The sequence below is a fragment of the Phodopus roborovskii genome, unplaced genomic scaffold, assembly GCF_943737965.1.
Source record: "Phodopus roborovskii unplaced genomic scaffold, PHOROB, whole genome shotgun sequence".
Taxonomy (NCBI): domain Eukaryota; kingdom Metazoa; phylum Chordata; class Mammalia; order Rodentia; family Cricetidae; genus Phodopus; species Phodopus roborovskii.
The window spans coordinates 13,365,077-13,381,736 of record NW_026126470.1 but is presented as its reverse complement, the minus strand read 5'-3'; the positions used below and the strand labels follow the sequence as shown (position 1 = coordinate 13,381,736).

Sequence of the window (16,660 nt, the reverse complement as noted above, 5' to 3'; positions counted from 1 at the left end):
GCATGATTGCTAAAGTAGGGACACATTCATTGAAGCACCAGAAGGTACATATTGCATGTACTCTATGGGCATGCTTAGAGCACATGCAGTGGCATACACTGGAAATCCCAGGACTTCAGAAACTGAAACATAGGGTTTATGTTTGGGGCAACATAGCAGGATACTCACCAAAGAAAAACACAAAAAGGTCTAGAGGAGCTGTACAACCACAAACAGGACCTCTTACTGACTTTAGAAAATTATTTCTAAAGAGGAAAATGATAGGCAGAAGGCAGAGCACTAAATAAATAATTAACTGACAAAAACCAGGGTAATTTTTGTGCAATTTTTCCTTTCTTTGAGAAACAAATATGAAAATTTTAGCTGAGCCCCTTTCAACACTAAGTACACACTGCCTTTCTTTGTTGTTGGTTGTAAGGGATCATTCTATGGAATCTTTCCTAACAAAGATTCAGGAACAATGCGTCCATTGTGACCACCCTAAGACCTACAAGGTACACATAACTTAAACAGGAATTATGAACAAGTAAAGACTTAACCACAATAAGGGTTACACACTGTGAGAAAGCAATACAGGGCTGTGCCAGGAAGGTTAACCTTGACATGTGTTAAGGCCAGAAATGGAGAGTTACTGAAAAGGAATGTTGGAGGAAGCCATGGCTCAGCTCTGGAGCAATAAATAGTTTCTTCCAGATCAAAGGGATAGGAGTGAGATCTAAGCCACCATGCCAAGATTACACAGATCCTTGCAAATCGTGTTAAAGAGCTCAAACTTTAAAAGAAAGAACCACCTCTGAAAGAACAATCTAGGCGACAGATGAGTTTTCATCTACAAAGGATTATTGCAGACATGTCAGTGAGAAGTGATGTTGATGCTGAGTAGGAAAGCAGCAAGGGAGTGGAGTTGAGTGGAAAGCCTCTCAAGCTACTTCAGAAAACTGTCAAATAATATCTATTCATGAATACACACGGGGGGGGGGTGGAAAATTGGAAGCAAAACTCAAGGTCAGCTTTCTAGTCTGTCATGCTGGCTGCCTGGTGATTTATCTCCAAAGTCTGAATATTGTAGAAGACAGAGGTGAAAAAAATGGTAAGCATCAGGATGGGTGACCTGGAGATGCCACCAGTCCCTCCAAATTCAGGTGAGAACAGTGATCAGGGCCATGGGTAAAAGAACAGGGTAGAAAGTCAAGACAAATTGAATACATGAAACTAAGGAGGCAGGTCTGGTTATCCCAGACAAATCACAGTTCAAAGGATGGGAGACATCCTATAATAAATCCTCAAAAAACTTGGTCATTTTATCTATAGAGCACAAAACCAGTCAGCAACATAAATGGGAAAATCATAAGACCAACTATACTTTCTGTGTGTTCCAACTCCAAAACAAACTTTAAGCCTAACTGGTTAACTGCTTAACCTGGGTCATGTGCAGGAAGTACTCTTGATAAAATCATGAAATTATGAGAAAGAAAGTATTTCTTAAATAAGGCCAAGCATTCACAAAAGGTAAATTATGCCAATTATAAAATATGAAGGTAGACAATAGAAGTCAAAGCTATAAAGTCCTCATGGCATCAATAGTACCAATATAATAGCATCCTTGAATTGCCAATGACCTCAATCTGGTCTTAAAGATGATAAAAGAGGAGAGATGCCTCTGTTGGCAATGTTCCTTCCACACAAGCAAGAAAACCTGGGTTGCCTCACTGTTATCTATATACAAAGTGAGACATGTTGGTGCACACTTTTAAACCTAGTACCAGGGAAACGGAGGCACGTAGAACTGTGCAGTGTGCGGCCCATTAGCCTCATTAAATGTGTGAGCTGCTGGTTCCTGTAAGAAACCCTAATCTCAAAATTAGATAAAAACAAAAACAACTAGAATAGATAGCTCTTGAAGAGCACCATAGAAAATTGACTGCTGGCTTCCACAATCATATACAGATGCAAACATCTGGCATTCACAACCATCCATAGACAACACACACACACACACACACACACACACACACACACCACTGCTGATGGAGCAGAAACAAACTTCCCAGAATTCTAGATGGAAACAGACCATTTTCAAGACATCTGAATGATGAAAAGTGCCATATACACAAATTTGTACTGTACCAGGACTTGTCCCCTCCCACTGTTACCCACAGTGCTCTCTGAGAAGACAAGAGCTGACCCATTGTGTTGGCAATGACAGTAATGTATTGGGTACCCATGATGGTTAATCTTCACTGTCAACTTGACTGGATTTGAAGCAACTATCACACACACACACACACACACACACACACACACACACACACACACACACACTCACTTCTGGGTATGTCTTTGAGGTTGGGTGAAAACTAGGTTAAAATGAGGTGGGAAGGCCTGTTCTCAACGCAGGTGGCACCAACTCTGGAGCTGGGGCCTCAGGTTGAATGGAAAGGGATGAGGAAAGAGTCAGGTGAGTCCCAGCAGGCTCCATTCTCTGCCATCTGCTCCATAGTGGGTGAGAAGTTCTACCAGCTATAGATGATTTATTGGAACACTTTGTGAGATAAAGCACAAAGAAATACTGACATGCTAACCATGCCAGTAACAACCAAAAAGCACTTTTGTCATATGAGGTTGACTATGTACAGATAAATTTTATATATATATATATATATATATATATATATATATATATATATCTTTTTATAACTACTTGTCCAAATTTTAAATCTTGGTGTGTATGAAATATCAGAGATCATGCCACAGACAACCATGTATGCCATTAGGATTTCTGAATTTGCCTGCCTCAAATGAAAAGAGACATTTTGGTAGCATTGAAATTTCATAAATCCACTAGTTAATATACACCTGGCATGGGAAATAGCAGACAGTATAACAGCTTCTACGGAGATATCTACCAGGCACAACTCAAAACTCTTTATATGCAGTCAACCTAGGTAGTGTTTCTGTGCTACTCAGCTTCTTTCATTATGCTGAGGAACTTAGGGCACTCTACTTAAAAGAAAGACTGTCATATTTGGGCTTTTTTGTCCCATCCATCAATCTCTGTTGCATCCTGGTTCTTTGGGCCTGTGGCAGTAGAGTACATAAGGGCAAGTACCCACAACAGAGGATGCTGCATATCTCATAGCAGCCAGAAACAAAGAAAAGAAAACAAGAGTTGTCATCCTACTATGCCAGTGGTTCTCAACCTGTGGGTGGCAACCCCTATGAGGGGTCCAATGACCCTTTTACAGGGGACAAATATCAGATATCCTGTATCTCAGATATTTGGGGGGGTTGTTTGGTTGGTTGGGGTTTTTTTTGGGTGGGGTTGAGATTTTTTTTGGTTTGGTTTGGTTTGGTTTTGTTGGTTTTTCAAGACAGAGTTCCTCCGTCCTGGAACTTGCTCTGTAGACCAGGCTGGCCTCGAACTCACAGAGATCCGCCTGCCTCTACCTCCCTGAGACTAAAGGCATAAGTAACCAAAGCCCAGCTTTCAGATATTTACATTATGATTCTTAACAGTGACAAAATTACAGTTAGAAGATAGCAATGAAGTAAGTTTGGTTTTTGTTTGATTTTGATTTTGGTTTTTGGAGACAGGTTTTATGGTTGGGGGGTCAAAACAACAGGAAGAACTGTATTAAAGGGTCTCAGCATTAAGAAAATTGAGAGCCAGGCTGGAGAGATGGCTCAGCCATTAAAGGCCAGGCTTACAACCAAAAATATAAGAGGAAAGTTGAGAGTCACTGCCCTATACCTTTCAAAATCATGCACACTGACCTAACATCCTTCCACTTGGACCTGTTTCCTTAAGGTTCCATCTCTTAATGATGGTGAGGCAGGCCTGAAGCCCAAGCCTTCAACATGCATGACTGTAGGAGAAATCCCAGGTCTAATCCACAGCAGCTCCCAATACCGTTACAAGGTAATGAAAATGAGCACCTTGCACAAGAAGGTTCAATAACCTCTGTACAGCTACAAAACAAGCGTTCATTGGGTTCTTGAAAACCAAGCCTGTTTTAACAAAATGGCAAGATGAATTTCACCACCTCTGAAGAGCATCCACAAAGTCTTCTACAAATAAGCAGTAGTATAGAGGGTTAATAAACAATACCAGGGGTTCGGGAACATGGCACAGTAGTTAAGAGTTGTGACAGCTCTTCTATATGACCCAGGTTCAACTCTAGCGCCACGTGATGGCTAAAACCATTTGACACTCCAGTTCCAGAGAATCTGACATCCTCTTCGGGATCTCCATGAGCAACAGAAACATGTAGTGATACACAGATAGATGTATATATTCAGACAAAATACTCTTACAAATCAACTAAAAATAATTTTAAAAATTAGAAAAAAAAATGAAGCCTTTTAAAAACGGGCCATAAGAAATGCATTGTTTGTCATTAAAACTGAGGAAGCTTGAAATCACAAGAACACGGTCCAGAGAGAATCTCTTCATGGGAAACTCTGACGAGCCTTCAGTGGTAATTACAATTTATAAAGAAAGAAAAGAAACAAGAATTGCTCTTACTGTCTACTTATTTGATAGACTCAACTCAGAACCTGAGGTTCTTTGGAGGCTTCAAACCAAAGGAGAGAAAAAGGAATGACAAAGAACTACCTACAGATTCTCAAGCCACGGGCCATGGGAATACACCACCACCACCTCTGTTTCCTTTCCCCTAATCTTTCTGGAGATCTCAAAGGAAAGCAGAGTGAGCCAAGATGCCCCTGAAGCAAGGCTTAAGCTACAACCTGCAGGAACCTTCCCGTAGAAAGCCAAGAAGTCACTTAGGAAAACAGCAGCAATACTAAGCTACAACAATCAAAATATTCTCAATGTACTTTGACCTCAAATGTGGGCTCCCAATCTGTTTTTTCTGGCACCTACACAGAACAAAAATTTACAAACAGTGTCTAATAGGACTTAGATGAGATATAGATTATAATATTACCCAGTAAAAACCTACAGGTACTGAACAAGGAGACCTTGAGACAGAATTTAAATCCTGTTTAGGGAGGGAACTGTCTTTTCCTATTTGCTTTTTACCTCACTGGCTTTTCTTTTAAATTTTTCTCCAGGGTTGACTAGATAAGATTTAAAGTGTCCTCGTTCAGGAATACTAAATATCTCGATCATAAACCTTTATTTCTCTTGACAAGTGTAAAATGTCATATGCCCTATTAAGGCTTCAATTTCAAGCTAGGTTAAACACGACACAACTCAGAATGTGACGAAGGCTACCATTTCTCCTTTAGAGACTCAGGGACTGAATCAGAAACTGCCTTATTTCACTTAACAACTTAAACACCAGAACCACTTTGTTAAAAACTAGGGCCCACATAATGATACTCTTCAAACACATGAGCTGCCATATCTTTTTTTTTTTTTTTTTTTTTTAAAAAAGCTTCTCTCCATTGTCAGTATGAAAATGAGTGGACGATTTAGCAATAACATGGGAATTAAGCATATTAATAACTTCTTCTCAACAGGGCGCATAAAAGTAGTATTGATGGCGACCGGGTATTCCTTTAATCTGTGCCTCTTTGGACTTCAACAAATAATCTTTAGCCATGTGAAACTGAAAGTCAGAAGTAGAGACTAATTGGCTATCCGGTGACCCTAGCGTGCTTCCATTCCGATTACTAAAGCCTACTTCTACTACCCTTTTGATTTAAGCAAATGCAAAGTAAGCAAGAGAACCTAGTGTCTCACTTTTGGATATGTTAAGTCAATACCAGCTGTTGTGGGCTTTCCTAAAGAACACCCGGAACTTTTCACACATGACTTTCCTTGCTGAGCATGAATAAGAAAGGATGCAATCACTGATTCTCCGGCTCACATCCCCTTAGTGGGAATCACCTGGTAATTTGTGTACATGTCTGATAAAGGAAACACTGCTCGGCCTTGCTTATCCCAGCAAACATCTTTCGCTATCGTTTTCCTTCTGCACTCTGCCCTTGTCACTCCACTGCCTTCCTCTGCAGACTGCTTGAGCTTTTCATCCCATGGGCTGCTATCTGTGCCCCTAATTTCCTGCCTCTCCAGTCTCTTTCCCACCCCACTTCATAGGGTTGACCACCCCTTATCCATTCTCAAGCAGTGTATTATTTTCCTCAAATTGGTTTGTCATAGCCCTTCAGATGCACTCTTCATTTCTTCATTTAATTTGATACATAAATATATATCAAATTAAATATATATACACGTATATATATACGTATATGTATACGTATATATACATATATATACATATATATATATATATATATATATATATATATATATATATATATATATAGGTTTGTTCTTAGTCGTACCCTCATGGAACTCAGCTCTCAGGTCTCTTTTTCCTCCATTGTAACTCTTGTCACAAATAAGCAGGAAGTACGTACGTATTTGTATGGCTACTTGTGTGTTTTCAACTAACTTAGTCCATCTGCAACAATCAGGGCAGGTCGTTTTGGTTGTTTTTAATTTTTAATTTATTTTTGATTCACAAAGAACGAGCTTTCAGGAATAGTTAAGAGAAATATTTAAGAGAAAACGGTTTTATAATAGCCTGTAGTTTGGCTATAGTCTCCATATTTTTTAGAATTTAATTAACTTTTTAAGTACGACATTGTAAAAAGTTGCCTGCGTGGAGTAACAAAGAGACAGAAGAACTTTATTGCAGAAAGACATTGAACAATACTGTATTTTAACTTGACAAATTTATAGATAAAACAATTTCAGTTGCTAGGTGATGACAGCCTTGGTTAAACTATGTTTGATTAAAATTAATTATACTAAGAAAGTATGTTCCTGGTAAATAAGTGTGCTCCACAAGAAATGTTTAAAAAAAAAACCAATGATCTAAAGTCAGTCTAGACATGGAAGAGTGAGTTCCAGCATTTAAATCAACAGTAAATGACAAAGACTTAGAGAAAGATTTGCCTTATAAGTTTTAAGAGGTAACTGGATCCATCTTTTTGTCTTACTAGTTTGTAAAGGGGGTAGAATAATAGCCTATCAAGAATTTCTTAGAAATAAGTAAATGTAGAATTGATTCTCTGGAAACCTCAAGGGTTTTCATATCTACATATCAACTACTGTTGAAATAATTATCTCTGGACTTTTCAACACATACAAATGTCATTCCATTTTTTATGAAAATGAAAGGAGTGGCTCATGAGACTCATAATGGATTATGTCACCGTCACCCGGGATGGCCGCATTGAGTCTGTTCGGCATGAGTGTATGGAGTAACATTCAGTGGGCAGCTGCCTTCTCACATTCGATCTAGAAACCTAACTTGACACGTCCTATCTGTTCCGACATATTCAAAGCCCGTTGCACTTATGCAAGAAAGGACTTAAGTCTTCAGTTGTAGCTCCATGGTAGAGTGCTGGCCTAGTGTGATCCAAAAAAGGAGGTAAAGAATGTAAGAAAAAAGGAAATGGAGGGAGGGTGGGAAAAAAGGGAAAAGGATGGGAGGAGGGAAGGACAGATCATAACAAATCATAAGATCGCTATATAAGACCATTCGCTATACAAGGCAAGAGTACCCACTAAAATTTCAACTGTAGCAAATTCTGGAAGTAAATTCAAGATTAACTATCTTGCATCTATGACCTTCAAAAGTGCTCTTGAGGGCATGTGAGATGCCCTCAGTGAGTAAAAGTTCTTGCTGTCGAGTCTGATGACCTGAGCTCCAAATCTGGGGCCCTTATGGCAGGAGAGAGCCAGCTATGCCAAATTGTCCTCTGACTACCAAGTGTAGCAAGTGCACATTGGGGCATGCACATGTACACACAAAAGGCATAAATGCAAACGGTACAAAGTATAGAACTGTTCTTTAATGAACATAGGTTACTTGGGAGGGGGGTTCAAGACAGGATTTCTCTGTGTAGCCCTAGCTTTCCTAGAACTAGCTCTGTAGACCAGCCTGGCCTCAAACTCACAGAGGTCTGCCTGCCTCTGCCTCCTGAGTGCTGAGATTAAAGGTGTGTGCCACCATTGCCCAGCACACACACATTACTTTTAATTAAGAAAAATCAAAAATAGAATTTTAGACGTTATTTTTTTCTTGATTTTTTTTTAATCTTAAGAATTTTTTAATCATCTTCTTTAACCTGTGATTGTGAGTTAAGGCAACTTCTAAGATGCCCTGAATCAAAGATATTTCTGGAAGGTATTGACATAGAAAATGGACAGAAGAGTAAAGATTTGTGAGTCAAAAAGCCAACTATGTATTTGAGTCTAGAACCTGTGGCTTAGGAGTTGTCTTCAGGTATACAATAGCATGACAATTAATAATAGTCAGCATTAAATGCTTGGTCAACTCTGACCTTGCCTACTGAAATACCCTTTAACATTCATACTCTGTTAATGTTCATCATCACTGTCATCTGAGTCCCCACTTTCCCACCTCATAATGACTAAGAAATAATTTGTTAAAAGCTGTCTAAGACCAACATGGAAGGACCCAAGCAAGGTTCTGTTTTCATCCATGTGCTGTGTGATACTGAACAAATCCCCTCTCCAGATTCTGATGCTACACAGAGGCCTCTCAATCAAAATGTTCACAAGTAGCCAATTTTATGGTGCCCCACGCCTTTAATCCCAGCATTTGGAAGGCAGAGGCAGGTGGATCACTGCGTGTGAGGCCAAGCAGTCTACATAGTGAGTTCTAGGACAGGCAGAGCTACACAATGAGACCCTGTGTCAAAACAAAAAAAATAAAAGTGTCATATATTTTCATTCCATCTCATGCAAACCATTTGAACTCCTAGAAGGAACACTTCCATCTTCCATGGACTATATTTTGCAAACATACCACCATATTAGCCAATATGCATATCTGTTTCACATGTAAGGTTAACTTACTTCGCCTTGCCTTCTCCTTCCGCTTAAGCGAAGAAAAGTAGACAGTTACAATTCTAAATTACTTTGGGAGATATTAGGTACTAAAAGCAACAAAACACCAACTGTACTAAAAGGAGCACAAAGTATTTCTCAACCTCAAAGTCAACACTGCTTTTACCTCAAAACCGCGATTTTACAAATGTAGTTAATGAAGTCTAAAAAGACTACCTTTGATTAGTTAATACAATGACTACTTTCCGAGACATATAGTCCTCCTCGGGTTTTGCTCCTAAGATAGTGAGCAGATGTCTTCCTAGTCCTGAGGGAATGTCTCTTCCTCGGGAGAAAACAGATTAAAATAGAAAGCAAATAACCATATGCTGATTGTTCCCTGCTTCGCAGATGACATTGCAAGCCATGTTCTACAATGGGAACCACAAAAGGCAAGGTTCAAATTAATTTCCCTTCAAAGTCAGTGTACTTAGCCAAGATCGAAATACTTGTTAAATATAACTTGTATCAAAGAATTGTGCTACCAATTCATACTGGGCACAAAATAAATTTCATGAGTGCTAATGTTTCGTAGAGGAGAACACATCAATAAAACTGCTTCCTAAAACCTACCCTAAACTCGATCATAATATAATTCATCACAAACTAGAAAACATGCTGGCAAGAAGACCATTTTTAGAAAGCTGGTGTTAAAAAATGACTTAGACACATAGGAGTTTTCATTAATCATTAATAAAAAACAGTATCTTCTAATTTACATGATCTAACTTAGATATATAATACACATATTATTACTGCTCTTCCAAAAATAATAATCAAAAATAATTTAGGAAAAAAGATTATTTTCTTTTGCAAATCCCAAGTTTCCAAACTTCTTGGTATAAATACTAGAAGTACAGACTGTTAAACATTTCTTGTTTCAATTTTCAGATTTGTACTGTATACTGTAAAATTATATACAGTAAGTAAAGCTGCATCACAGCTGAGTTTTTTAGGAAATGCAATTTTTAATACAGGTGAAGGTGTAAATAAATACATCTACTTGTCACTATAAGATAGATGAAAATCATACAAGGAATTCCTAAAGATAACCAAGCAACCCAGGCAATTCTCTAGTTACGATATATATGTATGAGACATCATAACTCATATATATGAGACATATATATATACATGCACACATACACACTATAGACAAGAATATTACTATTTCTACATAGAAATGAAGGCTTAAGGAGCATTCTACATTTTTCCAAGCTTAAGGGATTAACAAATATTAGGAACCAAGAAATCCAGTTGTTGTCACAGCTGTAAAACTTGGTTGAAACACAAGCAAAACACAGATAAAACATTTATAAAAGCATTACCAACAACCGTTCTATGAGACCTGCACTGCCTCAAGACACTTCTGCTAATGCTGTTACCGAGGCCAGAGCATCACTGTGAAATTAGATGCAATCTCTGGCTTCCTGTCTGAGCCTTGGGGAGTGTAAGAATAGTTCTTACTTTACTTATGGCACCTGAACTAAGGAAACATGTAGAAAAACAAAGAGCAATCGTATACTGCAGGAAAATAAAAATAAAAACCCAACTTTAACAGTGTTCCCAGGCTTGTTTGTAGCTAATATGGCTGACATCTGAGCTCACCGTCAACCAGGTTGATTAATTATGTAACATACAAAGGGGCTGATCTAGGTTTTAGGAAAAAAGCCTCCTGAAAACGGAGCAACAACAATAGTAATGGTAAAAACTAAATGAGTGAAATTGTGTGAACTAAATTGCTACATATTTATTTGCAGTGTACTAAAGGAGATTTTTTTTAAAAATGAATTAATAGTTTCTAAACTCCAAACACAGGAAGGCCTTTCTCAGAACAGGGTGCTAAAAACAACCATAGTATCCAATAAACTAGTGTTTCTTCTGATGGCTGCTTGACCCAAATGCTATTCAAACTTCTTCAAAATTTCAAAACTTTTTATTTTTAATGAGGACATTCGTATTAAACTGTCATTAATACCATATTACATTTGAGGAGTATAAAATGTTCATACATTTCTCTCTGTAAAAATATAAGAATTGTTCTAAGTATTATCTCAGAACATTTTTACATCTTTATGTAATCACTGGTAAATTTATAATATTCATTTTTACATGGAACACAGTGCTAAATTAAGCATAATGAGCTCTGAATTTGGTATCAATTCAATTTTACTAAGACTCCCAAGGTGCGAAAAGTTAATTGGAAACAAATAGCATCTTTAAAATTCCTACACAGAAGCTGTCTAAAGACCATTGCAGCCAGGATATCCTGACAATCAGGGGTGAAATAGACAGTATCTTGAGAAGGAAGTTCTAGAAAGGACAGATTGATGTAAGCAAGTCTCTAATTTCCTCGTAAAAACAGAAAATGACAAAAAGGGACCAGAGTGGAAATCAACAGGGAAACAAGAGATGCTCTAGAGATGCTCTTTGCAATTTCTGCTAACACACACACACACACTATGGCCTTTGATTTTCCTTTTTTTTTTTTTTTTTTTTTTTTTGCATTTTGTTTTGGGCTCTCTCTCTCTGTTCTTTGCTGTTTTGTGTTTGTTTGTTTGTTTGTTTTCTGTTTTTGTTTTATCATAACTAGAAACCTACGTATATCATCTCTAGCAACTTTTCTGATACCTTGAAATTATGTTTGAATTTTACCTACTAACATTACTTCAATGAGGAATTCTATAATAAAAATATGATGAAAACTATAGAAGTGCAAAAGATGATAACTGTCAAAACATGTAGTCTTGTAGAAGCAGGAACACGTTTAAGTGTTTTTCTTTTATTCCTTTTAAAGATGGGCTTAAAACATATAGGTAGAATCACTTTATGCTGTGGGCATTGCTTGCATGCCTCTTATAGATTTAGTTCTGAGACCTTCACTTTGAGTCAGGTCAATAAGAAAGGACAGTAAGTTAAATTGTTTATTAATTTAAGCACAAAACATAAATTCAGGTGTGCAATGGGTATGATGGTCCAGGCCTGTATTCCCAGCATTGAGGAGTCTGAGGCAGAAAACTTGAAAGCTCAAGTCACCTTGCCCTACGTAGCAAAATCATGTCTCAAAACAAAACAAATTATGACAACAGATCTTAAAGTGAATGGCTACTTTTGACATAGTCAAAAGTACGTTTTTTTTTTTTTTTTAATTTACTTACGTTTTATATTTTCTCTGAATATCAGATATCTTGGGTAGTCTATATTAGTGTAAATGCCACAAACCTTAGTGGGGGGGGGGTAAACCCTTTAGTATCCTTGGAGTTGATTTGATATTAATATTATGATTCGTCTCTAAATTTAATTAGTTATGTATGGTTCTATTGCTCACACTCTAGCTGAATGATGAAGACTATTAAAAGTTATATAAATAAAACTTGGAACATATATTAAAATATGGGCAATCATGGGAACACCTAAGCATATATTAACAGACACATAAGTAATTATATATATATTATATATATATATGTATATATATCAAATGAATTAATGTGAATATTATTTATCTTTGCAATTCCCATGTATAAATTGCAGATTTCTGATATATACACAACAGGATTCTTTCACAAGAAAGGAACTTTTTAGCTACCTACTGAATGATCATGGAAAGTAAGAGCGATCCGGTTCCATATCCCAATACAATGCACATCTGTAGTACAGATATATCCATCTAATCATTCATCAACAAATCCCTCCTGAGATCATTTCAAAATTGCTACATGTGATACAAGTACAAATAAGCAGTAAATAATCAGAGATATCAGGCTAGCATACACCTGATTCTCCTCAGGCTTGGCTGTCCTCACAGGGTGGGGAGCTTCCGAATACAATTTCCCGGATGGCATACTATTTTTATTCCTGACAAATCTTACACATAGTTAGAGGAAACTTAGTGAAAACACGATAAAAAAAAAATTGCCAGCAACTTATACACCCAAATAGGATGAGAAGTGAGGAAAACTGACAAGAGAGATCTAGACTATCCTCATGCAAAGTCTGTAAGACATGAACAGTTTCTTATCAATGTCAAGACACATAATAAGCCCATGCCATTCCCCCCCTGGAAAACCATGTTACTTACTGGCTACCTCCAGCGATGCGTTGTGGCTCACAGCCTCTCCAAGGTAATTCCTTGCTACACAGATGTAGACCCCTTCATCAGGCCTACTCTTCCGTCCATGTACTATACGTAAGAAAAATAAAGATCCACTTGGCAGCAACATTCGGTGTGAGCGAGGGTCATCTTTGTCCGTCTCCACTCGTTCCCCACCTTTGTACCATTCGATAGTTGGTGTTGGGCGGCCTTCAGCTTTACAGTTCAAAGTAGCAGGTTCCCCTTTTGAGACAATTAGGTCTGAAGGATGTTCAACAATGCGAGGTGGGAAATCTTCCTGACGAAGCCGGGAGCCTGCAGAAGAATGGAGCAAAGGTTTCATATGTCACTTGGAAACAGTTAAAGGGCTTCTTTCAGAAGTATGGGCTTTAATGGTTTAAACATTGCCTCGAGTGGACATGCCCTTCCTAACCTGGGCTCTAAATACCCTCAGCATCCACCTTGCCCACAGCACCCAAGTCTCAACGCTTTTGACTCTGCCCTTCGGAATTTTTCTTGCTTACTTCTGCCAGATGCTGCCCACTGATGCCTGAGAACCCAGGGCACTACCTCAAATGGTACTGTGATGGCTAGTTTTAATTGTCAACTTGATGTCAGGGAGAATCACCCAAGAAGGGAGTCTCAATGACGAATTGTAGATTAAGTTGGCCTCTGGGCATGTCCATTGGGGGGTTATCTTGATGACATTAATTGAGGTGGGCATCTGCCCCTTCGCTGATGGCACGGGTTCCTGGTCTGGAGATAACGGATTATACGAGAATAGGAAAAGTGAATACATGCACTAGTCCATGGCTTTCTGCTCTTGCCTATGAAAGTAACATGACTACCTGCTTCTGCCATGTGTTTTCTTCTCTGCCTCGATGGACTGTAACATGGAAGCATGAGGCAAATAAGCCTTTTCTCCCTTGAGCCACATTTGTCAGTATCGCCATCACAGCAACAGTAACAACACTAAAATGTCGTTTGTCTTTGCAGAAGACTAACACCTGCTTAAGAGGTCTTTGAATATCACAGGCAATGACGTGGATTTCCAGAATTCTCCTTTAACCAGCACCAGGTAATAGATTATTTAATAAAATAACCTTTAATAAAAATATGTCCTTTAAAGACATCATGCGTGGTTTGAACAGAACTGGCCACTGTAAGCCCACAGAGATCGGCACTACTAGGAGGTGTGGCTTTGCTGGAGTAGGTATGGCACTGTTGGAAGAAGTGTGTCACTGTATGGGTGGGCTTTGAGATCTCTGATATGCTCAAGCCACACCCAGTATCTCAGACTACTTCCTGTTGCTTCCAGGTCAAGATGTAAAAGCTCTCAACTACTTCTCCAGCACCAACCATGTCTGCCTGCATGCAGCCATGTCCCACCATGATGAAAATGGACTGAACCTCTGAACTGTACAAGCCAGCCCCAATTATTTATATATATATATATATACATACACACACACACACACACACACGCACACACACACACACATATACACATTCCTTTATAAGAGTTGCAGTGGTCATGGTATCTCTTCACAGCAATAGAAACCCAAAGACAATATGGCCATACTTTTTTTTTTTTAACAATACATTTAAACATCAAAATAGGGATCACTTCTGTGGTTGTGTAAATGAGGATGTGGGCTCTGGGATTTGAACCCTTGGTCCTCAGCTGATGGAGATTTTGGAGAGCTTTCTGTGAAATGGCTCTTGCTAGAGGAAATATGTCACTTGTGGGGAGGTTCTGAGATTATATGCCCTTGGCCACTTTTCACTTGCTCTGTCTGTTTCATGCTTGCAGGTTAAAGATGTGATCTCTCAGATCTTATATGCAGCTCACTGCTATTGCAGCTCTGCCATGATGGACTCTGAGTACCCGCAAGCCTAAATAAACTCTTCTTTCTATGAATTGCCCTGGTCATAGCGTTTTATCAAATGGCAGGAATACCTTACGTTTTTAAATAAACTGTCTCAAACCTCGGTCAAACCCACTAACTCCAGCTTTCATTTAGTGCAGCCCCAAACATGGCTTTTGTGTACCTCAGTGAAAATGGCGAGGTAAAAATGTGTCTTCTCAACACCTCAAAATGCTATCCCCATCTTGACACGACTGCCACCCCAGGTCCAACTACTATCCCTTACGCTGAGATTTAGGAAACACCCTTTCTATTCCATTCAGACGTGGTCGGAAGGCTTTGAACTCATTTGCTCTTAAGTTCTTAATAAGACCACACAAGCATGACCTTTTGTTTCCCGAGCCCAGCTCTCCACACAGCCTGCTCACGCCTTCCTATGCCTTCTGTTAGCTCCACAACCACACTGAGATTCCTTCTGCCCAGTAAATGCCTGCCATAGACACAGGACTCCAAATAAACTACGTTCCTCAAAGCTCAGGCTTCTTTCACATCTCAACTCTCCCGAACTTTCCCTACCTTTCTCCCAAACTTTTACTATATAGACAACGTTACCGAGAGCTGCCAGAGCTATCACTAAATTTTATTTACTTAGCTAATACTTCCAACAGTTTTCTCTTCCCCAAAAAGATCTGGGATCTGTGGGATTCCTTTTGTTCCGAGTTGTCTGATGATGATGGCTAAGAGCTGAGCATACTACAATGTTCCAGAAACATGAGTAGAACCACTGAGAAAATGGCTAGCAGAAAAGATCTAACTGAGAAGGGTTAGCTGAAGGAATCAGACTCTATGTCTGCATGTCTATACCCAGAACATGGGACGTGGAGGCAAGAAGGTCAAGAGTTCAAGGTCCTTCTTGGCTACATTGCTAGTCTGAAGCACAACCAGACTACAGTAAATCATGTTTAAAAACACGAAAAAAAAAATCAAAAAGAACCATACATTGTAGAAGAAAGCATAAGACATTCCTCTTTAAAATAACCAGTATGCACTGTATTCAGCCACAATAGATTCTACATGGAAAACGAAGCTTATTTATCTCCGTGTCTCATTTGTAACTACTATAATTAATAGTTTGTCCTAGGGAAATGACTATGAAAGGAGAAGTTAACAATCTCAGTGAGTAAGAGTTTCATAACCAGGGGCTGAGGAGATTGCTTGATTGATAGAGAGTTTATGGTGTAGCAAGACTGAATTCATACCACACTGGTAAGAACCAGGCATGGCAGCACCTCTCCAGGAGAGGGTACCGGATAGACATCAGATAGAAGAGGAGAGGACCTCACTGGCCACCTAGTCCATCGAAAATGTTAAAACTCCAGGTTAATCTGGGCAGTGGTGGCACACGCACACCTTTAATCCCAGCACTAGGGAGGTAGAGGCAGGTGGATTTCTGTGAGCTTGAGGCCAACCCGGTCTACAGACTGAGTTCCAGGACAGCCAAGACTACACACAGAGAAACCCTGTCTCGAACATAAAATAAAAAAAGACAACAACAAAGACCCCTCCAGGTTAAGTTAAAGACACTGACTGAAAACTTAAGTGGGAAGAGTGATATGGGATAGAAGGCGACATCTGCTTCTGGCCTTCACAGATTCAGTCAAGGGAACTCAGAATGGCGCATACACTGAGGAGGGAAGGGTCAGATAGAGATGGATGTGGAGAGGAGAACGTTATAACCAGGACTACAGAGAAAGAGCATTGGTGCCGGACATGGGACACGGTATGCTATGCGTTCTTTAAAGGATG

The 16,660-nt window shown here is 39.0% G+C and overlaps 1 protein-coding gene across 1 annotated transcript in view; it reads right to left on the bottom strand.

The window, feature by feature from the left end:
- Robo1 (roundabout guidance receptor 1) overlaps positions 1–16,660 on the bottom strand; it is a 373,695-nt gene that overhangs the window by 288,597 nt on the left and 68,438 nt on the right. The window contains exon 2 of the mRNA XM_051191745.1: positions 12,975–13,301. Within this exon, the coding sequence (XP_051047702.1) occupies positions 12,975–13,301 (327 nt within the window). The remainder of the gene's footprint in view (positions 1–12,974; positions 13,302–16,660) is intronic.